General features: G+C 37.8%; 3 protein-coding genes across 4 annotated transcripts; 2 read left to right on the top strand and 1 right to left on the bottom strand.

Moving 5' to 3' along the window:
- The first annotated feature begins 1,706 nt into the window (after window positions 1–1,706).
- LOC110422201 (Auxin efflux carrier family protein) lies at window positions 1,707–6,519 on the top strand. Of its 2 annotated transcripts, none has more exons than XM_021436020.2 (11): window positions 1,707–1,960; window positions 2,268–2,586; window positions 2,750–2,829; window positions 2,924–3,048; window positions 3,301–3,422; window positions 3,913–4,098; window positions 4,237–4,311; window positions 4,931–5,031; window positions 5,173–5,225; window positions 5,455–5,649; window positions 5,957–6,519. In XM_021436020.2, the coding sequence occupies exons 2-11, from the start codon at window positions 2,401–2,403 to the stop codon at window positions 6,076–6,078; spliced, it is 1,245 nt and encodes a 414-aa protein (XP_021291695.1). In that variant the 5' UTR covers window positions 1,707–1,960; window positions 2,268–2,400; the 3' UTR covers window positions 6,079–6,519. The 2 variants fall into 2 exon arrangements, with proteins under 2 accessions (XP_021291695.1, XP_021291694.1); XM_021436019.2 differs by having other exon boundaries at window positions 1,707–1,985.
- Window positions 6,520–6,920: 401 nt separating this feature from the next.
- On the bottom strand, window positions 6,921–9,750 carry LOC110421304 (RING/U-box superfamily protein). The gene is made up of 2 exons (XM_021434870.2): window positions 9,365–9,750; window positions 6,921–8,736 (listed from the first exon to the last, which is right to left on the bottom strand). Exon 2 carries the CDS (start codon window positions 8,698–8,700, stop codon window positions 7,117–7,119), a length of 1,584 nt encoding a protein of 527 aa, XP_021290545.1. The 5' UTR covers window positions 8,701–8,736; window positions 9,365–9,750; the 3' UTR covers window positions 6,921–7,116.
- Window positions 9,751–10,137: 387 nt separating this feature from the next.
- Window positions 10,138–15,325, top strand: LOC110421850 (uncharacterized). Its single transcript, XM_021435546.2, is given in 12 exon segments — window positions 10,138–10,550; window positions 10,698–10,959; window positions 11,921–11,966; window positions 12,047–12,106; window positions 12,212–12,290; window positions 12,482–12,527; window positions 12,622–12,720; window positions 12,976–13,044; window positions 13,129–13,444; window positions 13,724–13,857; window positions 14,458–15,255; window positions 15,257–15,325. Coding segments are annotated over 12 exon segments (1,986 nt in total). The 5' UTR covers window positions 10,138–10,542.
- The last annotated feature ends 17 nt before the right edge of the window (window positions 15,326–15,342 follow it).

The raw sequence follows: 15,342 nt of genomic DNA, 5'->3' as shown, positions 1-15,342 counted from the left end.
ATTATTTTTGAAATGCTCTTATCAAAGAAAAGTATTTTTCATAATTTCCTCTTTAACATATAAATATAACAAAAATTTCTCCACCTTTAGGATGAATGTTCATCTTAAAAATCCAAATCAAAAAATATTATTGTCATTCATTAGTTCTTTTTGTGAGTTTTATTTATTTATATCACATGATAAGTCTGTAATTTTTATACATTAAAAAGAATTAAAATAATAATAATAAAAAATCTATAATCTTATACATGAGAAAGAGCACTGAAGTAGTAACAAAGAAATAGGTCCCTAATCCATCTAAGCTATTTTATATTACATTTTCCTTTTTCTCCCCTTTCCCTTTGTCTACTCTTTTTTCTTTTTCCGAGCAGGGATTTTCTACGTGGTTGTGCAGTTCACTCCCAGATCTGAGTTTATCTTAGCATTTTGGTTAATGAGGAAGGGATCTGCCTTTACTTTTGACTGATCAAAGAAAATCACAGGTATGGTTTATAAAAACGACCCCTACACAAAGTTAGAAACCCGCGCTTTGGAATGGACGGTGGGTTGAGTGAGATTCTTATGACTGGAAGGTAAGAACGATCGGGTTTGGAGCCCGTACCAATTTCTTGTGATATCTGCCACATGCTTCCCTCCTGTTAATATTCAACTTTTGACTGAAAATAAGAGAAATAACAAAACTAGAATGTTAATTGATTTCCAATTTTTATTTTTATTTTTTTTAAAGGCACAAGATTGAGGGAATTTATTTTTGAATTTTTAGATAACGTCAAGTCAAGATAGCATAGATTAGAGGGAAAGGAGGTTGAAGACGAGTAAGGAAATGGATAAAAGAATAAGAGGGAATTAACTGCCCCCAACGACCCCCCCACCCCCATAAAAGGAGAACTTTTTCATTTTTAATAAGCAATATTAAAAATCAAATCAATTTTTTAAATAGGCATTTAAGTCATTTAACCTTCAATTGAGTCAATTGAATTCATTACAATTCATTTGATAAAATAATTTAATTAAATCAGATAAAAATATAAAAATTCAAATATCCGTTACAAAATAATCCGATAGATAAAATTATCCATGAATGCAAAAAAGCTCCATTTATTTAGTAAACAAAATCTCTTTGCATGTATGAAAATCTCCATCGATTCTGTTTTAGTTGATACTTTTGTTATTTATTAATTTTTTAAAAAATAAAAAATTAAACAAGACATTGACGAAAAGCGTGAGCTAAATATTTTGGTGCTTGGATTCCTTAATATTGTTAGGTATACAAGTATTTTATAATAATAATAATAATAATGAAAGAAATGAATTAAAATTAAGAATAGACAAAACAGTGCTGCAAAATCGAGTGGGGGAATTAAATGAGTTGGGGAATACTTATGCAAAAAAAAAAGAAATAATTTAGGAAAAACAAAAGTCGTACGGAGATGAGCCACAGAAAATGAAAAGGCCAAAATAATTTTATTTTTTATTTTTTTTTTAAAAAGAAGAAGCGTATGTGTGGTGATGAATTGATAATTCAAAAAGCCGCTAAAAGGTACGAGCCGAGGAAACAGACAGACGGCAGAGAGAAAAGGGAGGGGGAGGAAATTTCCATTCGTACGGAAATTAGTAGTGAAGCAGTGAGGGGTAAAATGGTGAATTCGCATACAAAATGGAGGGGCAGCTTTGGTAACTTACGCAATATAAGTATATATAGAGTCCAACAGCAGCAACGTCAAGGCGGTGGCCAAAGCTGCGCAGAAAAACTGAAACGGATCCCATCTGCCCTTTGGTATATTGAATTGCTAGTTACTAACCAAAACAGTCGACAGCTAACCGAAGCTGTGAAAAGAGAGAGAGAGAGATTCAGACGGGGTGAAACAGAAAGAGACTGTTTGGCTACCAGGATTTTCCAATTTCCCCCCAGCCAGCATTGTTATTCTTTTCTAGTGCATTCAATATTTTTTCTCTGTCTGTACGTTATTCAATCTTTTCTTCAGGTTGTCCTTCTTCTTTTGATTACTATTCTATATCCAGAAAGTTTAAAAGAATCTATTTTAATTTTATTATCTCTCATTGATTGGAAAATGCGAATTATCCGGAAATTCTAATTAATTATATTGTTAGTTTTGTGATCGACATGTGTGTATTCCGGAAGTTTTATTTGCTGGAATCTCTTCTTAGGCATTCATGGAAAAACTCAGTTCTTTTTAATTTGTGAATTAATGAAAGATAACTTCTATTGATGCGGTTCAGTTATTTTTCTCTTTTTTTTTTTGAAGGAAATCCGCGGACCGAACAGAGGATAACTGAATTGTTGTAGTAAGCCGGAATTCGCACTCTTAAGATTTGGATTAGATCGCATGTCGGCTTTGGAATAGCGTTTGAGGGAGTTAGTATTGGTAAAGAGAAGAGATGGAACGGTTTCTGTCGGCGGTGATGGAAGCTCCGGCGGCAGCGGGAGGAGAGTCTTTACTAGGAAGCATAAAGATAGCAGTTTTGCCAATAGCAAAAGTATTCACCATGTGTTTCCTGGGCTTTCTAATGGCTTCCAAGTATGTTAATATCTTACCTGCAAACGGCAGGAAGCTTTTAAATGGGGTAATTTCATCCATTCCCTCTTTCTTTGAACTGCCTTTTTTCCGGAAATTATTTTTCTGGTAATCTGTCTCCAAAATATGGGGATTTTTGTGATTCTATTTTATTTATTTTTTCAATTTAACTTGGCAAATACTTACTTAACATTCCATCAATCACATTGCAGTTAGTGTTTTCGCTTTTGCTTCCGTGTTTAATATTTTCTCAACTTGGACAAGCTGTTACTCTACAGAAAATGCTGGAGTGGTATGAATTAGTTTTCTTCTTTCTTGCCTTTCATCTATATCATCAAAAGTCAATGGTTTATCTTAATCGTCTTTTCTATTTGATCGTGTTACAGGTGGTTCATTCCTATGAATGTTGTTCTAGGCGCCATCTCTGGCTCACTAATAGGTTTTGTTATTGTAACCTTAGTCAAACCTCCATACCCATACTTCAAGTTCTCAATCATACAAATTGGAATTGGTAAGCTACTGCTAGTATAAATCTGCATAATCTTAATGCAGCAAATATATTATCAGCCACATGACATGTTATTGGTGTGCTTATTCACAGTTGATGGTGCCAATATATCATTGCAATTTTTTATTTTTTGCAGGAGATATTCTTTTATAAATTTGTTTGAAATTGGAGTCTGAGTGCTTTAGCTTTGTGCTTTATATCTATGTTGACAATCAAGCATGTCAAGTAAAATATATTCTTTGACACTTGATGCAGGAAACATTGGGAATGTACCACTTGTTCTGATTGCAGCTTTATGTAGAGATACATCCAATCCTTTTGGTGACACTGAAACATGTAGCACTCAGGGAACTGCATATATTTCATTTGGACAGTGGGTATGTTTACTTTAACCTATTAATCTTATCTGGCAACTTTAGGCATAGTATATTATGCTCCAATTTTGATGGATTCACCACACATATGGAGATGTATATTTATGCGCTGAACTATATGTTTTTGTGCTGATGAAAAATCTGTTTGGGCTTTGGTTTTCTGACCACCTATCCTTACAACTATATTTTTCGGAAAATAACCATTTTAAGTTCAAAGAGGTGGGGAAGAAAAGGAACAAGAAGCTAAGACAGTTCTTGATGGCCTGTAAAGGGCCAAAATCTGGTAGACATGGACTACCCCCCGCCTTCCTTTCCTTTCCCACTCTTAAAATGAACAAAGGAACAAGGACAAGAGGAAAAAGAAAATATAACTAATTTTAATATGTTTTGGTTTTCTCTAACACCAATTCAACTGTTTGTTTGGTAGCTTTGATTTCTTTATCTTAAGTAATGGACATTGTATGAATGAGTTTTGACCTATAATTTATGTTAGGTTGGTGCAATCATTTTATACACATATGTATTTCATATGTTTGCCCCTCCCGCGGAAGGTACCTTTGACCTTGAGGATGTAAATCTCCCCCTTAAGAACCCTCCGAAGGATGCCTCTCCTGAGCAGGTTCCGTTGCTGATGCAAGAGGCTGCTGTAACGGATTCAGATAATTCAGGGAAAGGAAAGGTGAGGGTCATGTTTATTTGATTTCAGCTATATGCTTTGCTTCCAGTGAACTATTTTCTTATTTTGCTAAAATTTTACATGCCTGTTTGCTATTTTCAAGGAACCTTTCCTGATTGAATATTTGGGATTTTGGTGCAGATTAAAAAGTTTCTAGTTTTTGTTTATGAGAAGTTAAAGATCAAGCAAATCCTTCAACCCCCTATTATCGCATCAGTAAGTTTCACGTCATTTTGTTGGTTTCTCTTTCATGAACTCGTCACTGGCTCATAGCGGCAAACTGCTAGTTTCCCTTTCAACAAATTCCAAGTCACTGTCAAATCTCGAATTTGTATTTGGTAATGCATGCACTATAATAATCTGAATACTTGTAAGTTGTAATGAGAAATGGTAAAAAAAATTTTCAACACATTGTTGAACTGATTTTTCCATCCTTAATTCAAGTGGCTGGGTAAAAAGCCAAAAGAGCACTCAAGCTGGATGTCAATATTCCTAGTCCACCTGTGCTTGTTGTTTGCTCTCTTTGTTGTTGGTTGGCCGTTTTTTAGTTGTGGAGTCGGAATGTCTGGGTGTGTTGTCTCTGTTCTTGTCTTTAGCATGGAGCACAAGGTTTCAACAGGTCAAGAAGAGAAAGACCAAGAAACTATTGTTATCAGTTTTTTTTCTTCTTCCAATAACCTAAATATTTCTTTCAGGGACACGTGGTGTTTGAAGTTTCAATGTTTCAGTGTTTTAGTTTGTTCCACATCCATTTGGGTGAACAGTAACATATTTCTCTTTAAGGAAGTGTTTTTTTTTTTACCCTAAATTTGGCCTATAAATGTACTTGCTGCAGATCCTAGCCATGGTTCTTGGTGCAGTGCCGGTTCTAAAGAGATTAATATTTACAACTGATGCTCCACTTTATTTCTTCACTGACAGCTGCATTATTCTTGGGTATGTTTTGCATAATTTCATGAAAATAAGTTGCTTCTTATTTTGTAGTTGAACTTGGTAAGAGTATGTTGGTTATTTTTCTATTAATGCCTGTGTCTTGGTATTTGATTTCATCATGGTTTAATGATGTTTGATCTACAGGGAAGCCATGATTCCATGCATTTTGTTAGCATTAGGAGGCAACCTTGTTGATGGTAAGTTAGACATCTTTGTGGCTACTGTTTCATTGTATATCTCCACAGAAATTTGTATAGTGCTATTTGCGTTTAGGTCTTGTTCTTATACCATCCGCATTGTTGCCACATGGTTTTAAGCGTAGGAAACAATTTTGTTGTAATTTTTCTTATTGATGTTTCATGCTTCTAACTCCATGTTTAGGGGAAGAATTTTGATGAATTCTGGCCTTCCTTGTTTCATCTACAGGACCAGGGCCAGGAAGTTCAAGAATTGGTCTACGAACACTTGTTGCTATTATTATTGGGCGTTTATGCTTGGTGCCTCCTGCAGGACTTGGAATTGTAACACTGGCTGATAAGCTTGGTTTCCTTCCTGCTAATGATAAGATGTTCCGATTTGTCCTACTCCTTCAGCATACAATGCCAACATCTGTCCTTTCTGGTAGAACCTGAGTTCTCAGTCTAAAGATGTTTTTGGAAACTGAAGAAATTCAAATCTGTGCATATATAAGATATAGTATTGCCTCATATGAGCAGTCTAAACCATAATTATATTAGGTTAATAAGAAGCATATATCTAATTTCAATGGATTACTTCTGTTTAGCCTAACATAAGGTGAATCAATGATTCTATCTGATTTAAATGTTGGAAAACTCCAACTTATAATAGTATCTTTTGACTTTTTTGGTTCATAATATGAAAGGGAATTGTGCTGATTTTACTTTCTCGCTTCTCTGCCTGTTTGCAGGTGCTGTTGCTAATTTAAGAGGTTGTGGAAAGGAGGCAGCGGCTGTGCTGTTCTGGGTTCATATTTTTGCAGTTTTCTCCATGGCAGGATGGATTATTCTCTATCTGAACATACTCTTCTAAACTTTGCCTAGCCAATCACACTGCATTTAGAAGCAGAACCAGCAGTTCCTTTCCGTATTTATTTCCAAGCTGGTCAGTGTTAATAGCCTATGTAGAGTAGTTGGAATCCTCAAATTCTTTGGAAGGCAATTGCAACCGCTTATGCCAGCCCTGCCAAGTCGCAAAGAAGCATGCCTGTGCTTACAGGAGCTGTGGCGAGGTGTTTCTCAATTTTTCCACTCGGTATCATTTGTTTGTTAATATCAGCGGCTTGTTATATGTTCATACCCTGTTACCATCTTAAATGGGGATGGACTTGAATTCAGTATGTTATAATATTAAGCTATTTAAGAGTAATCTTTGTGAATCCCTAGGCTTCCAGAGGCTGTGGTAGCTGATGAAATTTCACGAAGTGTAGAAATTTGAAATTGGAATTCCATCATTTTATGTGCTTTTAAGTCATCTCATTTTGCGTACCCAGGCCAGGCTGCTGTTGTTTCGACCCTTTTACTCCCAAGTTTGTTTTGCTTCTTACGTCTCCCAATTCCATGTTAGGATTCTCCATACCCTGATTAGACCTTTGAAATCGCTCGTAATACCCCACATCTGCTGGTAATGTTAGACACACAAAGCAGGAAAAATGAGAGATGGTAGACATATTCTTAGGAGAGAATCCTTGACAGACTGCATCTCCTGCACACTGTCCCCTAATATTCGCCTAATAACACCCTCCACTCAAATGCAAAACATAAACATTCGTACCCAAAATAACAGCTCAGAAGTAATCGATAAAAGGCAATTCGGTTTTGCAACACTGATAAATCCAGTTGAATTGAAAGAAATCGTGGACAAGCACTGTACACTAGAAGAAACTATAACCATATCCAATTCAATTCCAGAGGCCAGAAGTAGTGATTAGAAGATACACAACAAACCCAAAAAATAATATATTTAATAAAAGATGCGAATGGCAAGATTTGCATTCACAACCATTCACAAGTGAAGACTACATTTGAATCTGGAAGAAAAAGTGATTGCCCACCAGATTTCTGAAACTTCTCAGAAAAGAGACCACCATCTCCTGCTCCTGCTCCCCCTTAAGTTTAGTGATGATGTATCTGGAACCTGAATTTGATGCTGGCACCCTGAAGGTAGATTGCTCTGGCTTGTTGATCCTCTTCTTCCAATTAGAGGTTTGCCCAACCATAACACAAATACAACACCAAGGATACCAACTAAAGGAGCAGCAGCTCGAAAAAGCCAATCCCGACCACCCTCCCTGGCAGAGCTACTGATGGCAGGATCCACATGTGGCACCTCCTGTAATCGACATGGACCACGTTCACAAGCTTCGTCTGCTTCAGCTTCATCAGAGTCATCATAGGAACTGTCCTCACTTGCATCTTGCTGCTGGATTTGATGTATCTCCACACTCTGGTTGATGTGCTGCTTCCCCTCTTCATAATCTTTGTCATCGGTGGGAAGCTCATAGCGGCAAAGGGGGCATGAATTCCGTGCATTCAGCCATGGCAAGATGCAAGAAGGGTGATAGACATGAAAGCAAGGAAGCTGGTTTACTTCAGTGCCAACGGGCAAAACATCCTTGCAGATTGCACATGCCAAACCATCATGCTTCTCATGTTCATCACTGACAATAACACAAGGCAGATTATTCACAAAAGATGCAGATGCAGGAGGTGCTCCTCTCCTTGAGCCATCAGTCAGATGGTCAAGCAGTTGTTCAAAGCCAGCCCTGGAGCGACGGAAATTAAAAACAGGCAGATTGGTTTCACTTGGACTTGAAATAAACAAATCTCGAAGTCCAGCTCTAGATATAGCAAACTCAACCACATCTTCCTCAGCATCAGCTTCTTCCCATTCATCATCATCACCCCCTTCATCTTCTTCTGGTTCATCCCAGTTCCATTGGTTCAGACCAGCATGCATTGGATCAATATCAGTGTCAGTGTCAATATCACTCCTATTGTCAGCTTGAACAAATACTTCCGTATCCAGGAAACTGTGACCATCCACAGAAGCATCCGAGTCCCCTCCATAAGTACTAAAAGATATTGCATCACTCTCACCCCGAAAGACCCTGTACTGACTAAAACTAACATTTGATTCACTCTCTCCATAAATAGAATCCAGGTTATCAAAACCATCACTTTCAGTATCAGAGACAACACGTTGCCATCTTCTAGAACCACTAGGAGTTGTACGGGAACTACTACGCTGTAATAACCTTGCAGTGGAACCACCATCCATAATTTGATCCTCAAGCCCAGAGACAGGGGATTGGTTCTGCCTCACCAGATTAATCATATGTGAAAAATGTTGTGAGAAAAGATTTTCAATTGATTCAGAACTGCTTTGCCTATTCCTTCTTCTTCGAGCTGGTTGTCTTCGATGAGAGTCTTGAGGGGGGTTAGCAAGATCCTCAAGCAACAAAAACTTGCAGTCCCCACATAGACCGACAGTTTCAAGGTCGTCTGTTGCCTCATAATCAGGTGCAAGACTTCTTCTACATAGAGTACACAAAGCTGGCTGGCCAGAGTGATCAACGAACAAACCACCCTCCATGTGGCCAGGAGAACCAGTCAAAGGCACATCTTGAGAAATTCTTTCTGAGTCTGCATCCATCCGTGCAAAGAGAAGAATCCAACAAGCGAAGGACAACTGAAAACCATTGCAAATGAGATAGATGAGGAAAAATCACCAAACGAATGCAATCAATCCTCTTCTATGCAACTAACAACAGGCAAAATTGGAAATGTGGCTCAAAAGGAAGGGAAAAGAGAAACCCAGACAACAGTAATAAAATAAAATGTTAGGAATAACATGGGAGCTTAGTGAGAGAAAGTGGTAAGAATGATGACGGGGTTAAGTCATAGATGTAAGCAAGAGAAAGAAGACGAGCATGCAGAGACAGTCAAAGCATTATTCTTTGACATACGATTGGATGCTTCATTGCTACTAATGCTTCATTGCTACTAATGCTACATATGCTTATCACAAAATGGGTACATTTTTTTTTTGGGTACATTTTTGGGGTGTTTCCAGGGGAATTATAAGAATTACTAGTAAGAGATACTTGCTCGGCAATAGAAAACAAAAGTTGCCATCATGGTAGCAACAGAGGAATCAACATTCAATATACTGATATCCTCTCTTCTGCGGAAAGGAATCTCGAATTGAACAATAAGAACGTGGATAGATTCATACAGGAAACACAATTAACGATGACAGAAAGCCGAAAATTAGAAAACCAAGCGCAAATGAAAAGCTTCTAGACATCAACGATTACCTGATGAGAAATCTCCGATCTGTAGATGCAATGAAAGAAGAAAGATGGTTAGGTTAGGACATAGGGGTGGAAATGAACAATTGAATTAGGGATCGGGGAAAGAAGGATCCCTGCGAAGGTGGGTCGATATTGTTATTAGAAAATGTTGGTTTCGGATTAGGGAAAGACTGAGAAACCAATGTGGGAAAGAGAAGACTAAGATGAGAGAGAGAGAGAGAGAGAGAAAGGACGAATGAGTCAATCAGGCATGGTTGAGTTCCACATCCAGTCATCCACGGCAGGACTCAGTGTGCATGCGGGGACCTTCGCACAGTTGAACCCTTCCGCCCTCCCTTTTTTCTCGCTTTATCTCCTATCCTACGCCTCCTTGTTGGGCCTTTTGATCAAAACCCTCTCAGCTAGAGGTGTCTCCACTTTCTTGCTTTCTTTTTTTACTGTATTTTTTAAAAATAAAATTTTAAATTTTGTTTATCATTTTTAAATTAAATAAAAAAAATAAAATTTTAAAATGAATATTATTAAAAAATATTTTTAATAAAATAATACCACCCTCGTTCATAGAAAGTCACTTCCAAAGAGAGAAAATGTAGACAAAAAAATTAATGAAAAGATTTTGTGTTATAACTCAAAAAGGGTATGAGAATTAATAATTGACTTTTTGAGCTGTAGAATGTAATGAGGATTAACTGATTAAGGATGTGATTTAACAAGCGTTAAATCCACGCTCTTCACAACGCGTCACATTGATCCGTGGGTTCAATGCTGCATAGAAGAGCTCGAAACATGTCCTGTGTTTTTACTCCTCAAAACCTCAGGCCCTCATAGAGTTGATGGTCATGGAACAGACATTCTTCGAAGCTGTATTCACACCCATTTCCCATGATTTCCTATCTTCGTTCTGAACCGATTCAGCTCTCGCTTGGGGATTAAGAAGAAAGTAAAACAGTTGTTAGTGGCTACCACTTGAAGCAAAACAGGATGTGAGGAAGCAAATGAGGACTACTGTTTGGGGGTTTTAATCCTTTTTCCCTGTCTGGAAAATTCACCGCATCTCTCATAAACAGAAAAACAATACCAATCCCTTAGCTGTAACCTCTTTAATATAATGTGATCACAAATCCCCTCTTGAGTTCAACTTCCTTTTCTCCCATTCCCTTGCCATTGTCTCTGTGTTTGGAATGGCCAGGTGGGTTTGTCATGTGCTTTCTCCATAGCAGTGATTAAATGGTAGCATTTGAGCAATGTGTCTGCTCTTTTCTTCTGCTCTTTTCTTGCTCTGCTGAATGTATGTCTCTGTGTGTGTATATATTTATTTATTTGTTTATGGGTGCAGCAGAAAAGTACGAATGTCCAAGTGGAAAGAAGGGCAGAGGAGGAGCCCGCGAATACCTGCATCGCATCCTTGCGAGGCCCAGCAATCGAGGCGCGTGGGTTGTACTGCTTTGGCTCCACCTCCACAGGCAACGGGTTTACAAGTGCAACAATCTCGCCCTCAGGAACAAGGACCAGCCTCCCGGACTAGGGCCAGGAAAAAGAGAAAACTCAGACCACTTGACGATGTGGCTGCTACTTCCCTTTCACCCTTTGCTCAGCAGGTGTTAATGTTATTTATTTCTTCACCATTTTCCTTTTTCTTTGTGTCTTTAAACCAGTCTTACTCCTTCAAATCAAACGATCAAAATTATATTTTTTTTTCCTTTTACTTGTGTGTGCAAGTACTAAGTACTATGAATGTTTGGGAGGGATTTGATGGGTAGTTGGGCAACGAGTGACACCATAAGGCTTCCTGAAATATGACAAAGCGTTTGTTAATTACAGTTGATTTGTCGTCATTTAGGTAATTAAGCAGTAAGGACAAAACAAGTACGAGCCAACCCACTAGGGCAAAGGGGACCCTCCTTTGCACTTGTCAACCCCTTCTTCACTCACCTTTCTTTCATGGGATTGGTTTTACCACCTCGTTTCTCTTATTTCTCCTTTTCTTTGCCATGCCCATTTCAGAAAGGTAATGTGCAGCCACTTCGTTTAGGTCATGCGGCCGTTGGTCACTCCTTAGGTCCTTTGGTGTTAGATTTTTGGTACTGACATAAAGGCAATCTGCCTCCTTTAGCAGCTATTGCGGCTTCTTTGATCTTAATTCCATTTCTTGATTTATATTTATATAAATATATATATATATATACACACACACCCTCGTTTCTGTTTTGCACTCAAAAGTGAAAAGTGAATCGTCAAATCCTTCCGAGATGCCTGGATTCCCCAAAATCTTGGTGTTGGGATTATTTGATTACAGGTTACATTCCTTAAGATAATAATTCACATCAAAACTCGAAAAGCATGCATAGCATTTCAACAAGCATAATGATCAAAAGTTCAGTTCTGTATAGAGGAGCTAATTTGTTAGTTGTTCGTGATTGTCAAAAGGAATATGGCTTGATTCTGATATTTTGGCTGGTGGCTTTACTAATTATATAGTATTAATCTAAGTTAAAAGGTCTCTAATCTCTATATGTTGCATAAATAATAATTTCAACCTCCAAGCCAAGTGACATGCAGGGCAGCGACCTACAAAGCCATGATGAAGATCATCCAATTAGTTGTGGTGAGCCTTGTGATTTTCTAGGAATTTAATTGTGAACTCTCTTTTTCTTTTAACATGATTAATTAGTTGTTTCTTATCAGATCAACCAACTGCCCAGGGTGGCAATAGCCCAAAATTTGATGATAAAGCGGCCTTGCCTGGTATCCTTATTTTCTATATTAAATTTCTTCAAATGTCCCATTATTTTAAGATCTTAATTAAATGCAGATATATTGTTCATCCTGACATAGATATTTTCGTACCAGATCAACCATCAAGTGTGCCATCTACCAGATGGATGCCAGAGAAACGTATACTAGAGCTCATTCTCGACATATTACAGAGGTGGGTCTTCTAAATGCATGTCTTCCAGGCATCAGCAATTCTAGTGTGATGGGTTGTGTACAGATCAAGAGTTAGCATTGTCAAATATTGTCAGAAACAGTAGTAGACTTACCATGCAAGAGAATGCTAAGTTTAGAATAATCTTGCATGAATGATATATTGATCTTTAAACCTTATCTTTCTGATATTAGGAGAGACACCTATGAAATATTTGCTGAACCCGTTGACCATGAAGAGGTATGCAATTAGTAGTTGGATTCAGCATTTAATCTTGTCAAAGATCTTTTCTCTTTTCATGAACCATGCTGATGGATTTTGCAACCATGACAAGGTTGAGGATTATTATGATATCATTAAAGAGCCTATGGATTTTGGCACAATGAGAGCTAAACTTCACGAAGGGATGTATATGAGTCTTCAACAATTTGAGGTGTGCTGTTTTCTCAGGAATTAGTTCTTGTTTCTTTGTTCTGAAGGTCTCTGTGTTTCTCTAGGCAAAATGTATATTTTTTCCATTGTCTCATTTGAGACAGCTAATGGAGCATCCAGCATTTTTTGTTCAAATTCAATTGTGATAAGTGTGAATTAAGCTCTTTGACTGTTGGACATGTTATCATATGCTTATCTAAATTGAATATGGAACATTTTATTGGTTGTCACTGATCACGTTTGGACTATTGTGCAGCATGATGTATATTTAATTTCCAAAAATGCAATGCATTTTAATTCCTCAGCAACTATATACTTCAGACAGGTACCAGTATCATCTAAGAGTCCTCTTCCACAATATCTAAGATTATTCTTACCACCAAATGAAGGCAAAATTCTGGTTTTACAGGCTCGAGCCATTGATGAACTAGCAAAAAAGGTCTTTCATGCTCTTAAGACTGACCCAGAGAATTTTGAGTTGGAATTTTCAGAGACAAGACGAAGAACTAGTAGAAGGATCATGAGTGACACTAGGGCTCCATCATATAGCTCAAGTTCTAAGCTTGCAACAAATTTAAGACGCAATATCAAGGCCAATGTATCATCAAAACCTATGCCATCTTTTCTTCCTAATTCTTCAAACCTCAGGAAAGGTGTTAGAGGAATTTGTGGACTTGCTGGTGCTACTACTGATTGCAATGCAAGAGATCATGAAGTGCACTCTGGTAAGAAATAAGTTTTGGGCTTACCATTCTGAATTGAATTTTCTTGGACAGTTGCAGGAGGTCATTTTCAAAATTTCTGGGATGGCCAAGTTCTCGTTTGTTTTCCTGGAGGTTCCACTACATATTTCTTACCCTTATGGCTTTGACCTTTTGAAAATTTCATAAAAACATTTGTCACTTAGATTTGCTTATACCTTGCATGGTTGACTGAAATTTATTTGGTTGAACACATAAATTTAAAACATTTCTGACTGATTTTAATTACTGTTTCTCTAACAGGTGATTTAAATGGTAGGGGAAATAATTTTGCTGAAGTAGATAGACGTTGTACGTATAGACCCTGGACGTCTCTCCACACTGACAATGATTCAATTGTTTCCACAATTTATAGTGATTCAAAACCACTAATTGCTGTAAGTTAGTCTTGCTTCTTTTCTTCTTCCTCTTTTTTTTTGTTTCTCCGCATTGACATATGTTAAACAACTCACTGACAGGTGATGTATGTGTCATTGTTCTGCTTGTAAAATCAAGTCATGTTGAATACCAAGTGCGGTTATTGCAGAGCGTTTGTGTCATATATCTTGATCTAAAATTCTAACAAAAAAACTGTAGCCAGTTATTAGATCACCTGAATGCTCAGTTTTGTTTTTGACATGGTTCTGGATAGTCAAAATTATATCTTCTTTTCTTATACCTTTGTGCTTAGGAGCATTTCTTAACTTTCATCAAGGAGCAGCTGTTCCTTTTACAAAAGATACATGGTGTAAAGGTCCCTTGCTGGTGCATGATTCCTTCCTTTATTCTCTTTTATTCTCGGTGGAGCATCACATAATTCTTATGTTTTTTAATCTGTTTTTTACTTCTGGGGCAACCATAGCTTTTGACCACCATACAAAGCAGTGAGGCACCACCCAAAAGGATGTTTCCAACTGCAAGTGCATTGATGACAGGAGGGGCTACAGAATTTTTGCTTTTGGATGAGAGTTGACCACTTTTTTTCCCTTTTTTTGTAGGTGAATCAGCAGGATATTGGTTACAGAGATAGTTTAATGTTCTTTGTTAAAGATTTAGGACCAACAGCCCAAATGATTGCCAAGCAGAAGTTGATTGGATGCTCGGTTGGCGCTTCTAATTGTTGGACTCCAGGTTCAAAACACTGGTTTCAGGAACCTGAATGTCAAAATCCTAATGAATTTCATTCCACCCAGAGGGGACTGCCTATTCTGGATTCTGCTTTTACTGCAGCATCTGAAAATTTGTTTGACCATCTTCATAGGGGTCCAAATATCTTAGGAACTGCCCATTTTAAAGTGGATTCATCTTATGCTGGTGCAGGAGCGAAGGCTTATGCCTTGGACAAAATGCTTATCCCTAGTGCTTCAGTGGTAGCGGTGTCAAGCAGTGACGAAAAGAAAAGTTCAGTTGCCTTCAAAGGGGATGCTCACTTCAGTAATGCAATGGATGTTTTTGGCCTTTTTGGTTGTGACAGGTTACATCAGGATCAGTGCTCTGAGCTTCAGTTGGGCTCCCATTCTTCCAGTGTTGGCCAAGACATAATTGCACAAGATGAAGTTGAAGTCCGTGGTTCTGTTGAAGCAGACCAAGAGTTAAAAGCAAGCCAACCTAACCGACAGGGTTCTCAGTTCATATTTGATTTGCCATTTCTGAAGACGCGGCTTGATCAGATTAACTCCTCGGGAAAGGATAAACTTTCGCAGCAAGGTTCCAGTATTGAAAGTCCATTTCTGGACGAAGAAGTAAATTGGAAGATGCAATTGGCCTGCAGCCATCACAAGAAGCTTAGCACTCAAAACATACAAAGGTAGTTACAAACAGTTCTCATTGGATGTTCAGCATGGAAATCTGTCTCTCCAGTTGTGAACATTTTAGATGGTGCT

The sequence above is a fragment of the Theobroma umbraticum genome, unplaced genomic scaffold (genome assembly GCF_002168275.2).
Source record: "Theobroma umbraticum cultivar Fairchild unplaced genomic scaffold, ASM216827v3 scaffold_130.0, whole genome shotgun sequence".
In the NCBI taxonomy this organism is placed as follows: Eukaryota; Viridiplantae; Streptophyta; class Magnoliopsida; order Malvales; family Malvaceae; genus Theobroma; species Theobroma umbraticum.
Note: the sequence above shows the minus strand (reverse complement) of the source record. Positions and strands in the feature narration are given on the sequence as shown.

Bases quoted from the DNA above. Each gene is read 5' to 3' on its own strand.
- LOC110422201 (XM_021436020.2), top strand. From the start codon at position 2,401: ATGGAACGGTTTCTGTCGGCGGTGATGGAAGCTCCGGCGGCAGCGGGA. The intron at 5,032-5,172 runs GTATGTTTTGCA...TTTGATCTACAG, and splicing joins GACAGCTGCATTATTCTTGG to GGAAGCCATGATTCCATGCA. The intron at 5,226-5,454 runs GTAAGTTAGACA...TTTCATCTACAG, and splicing joins AGGAGGCAACCTTGTTGATG to GACCAGGGCCAGGAAGTTCA.
- LOC110421304 (XM_021434870.2), bottom strand. From the start codon at position 8,700: ATGGATGCAGACTCAGAAAGAATTTCTCAAGATGTGCCTTTGACTGGT.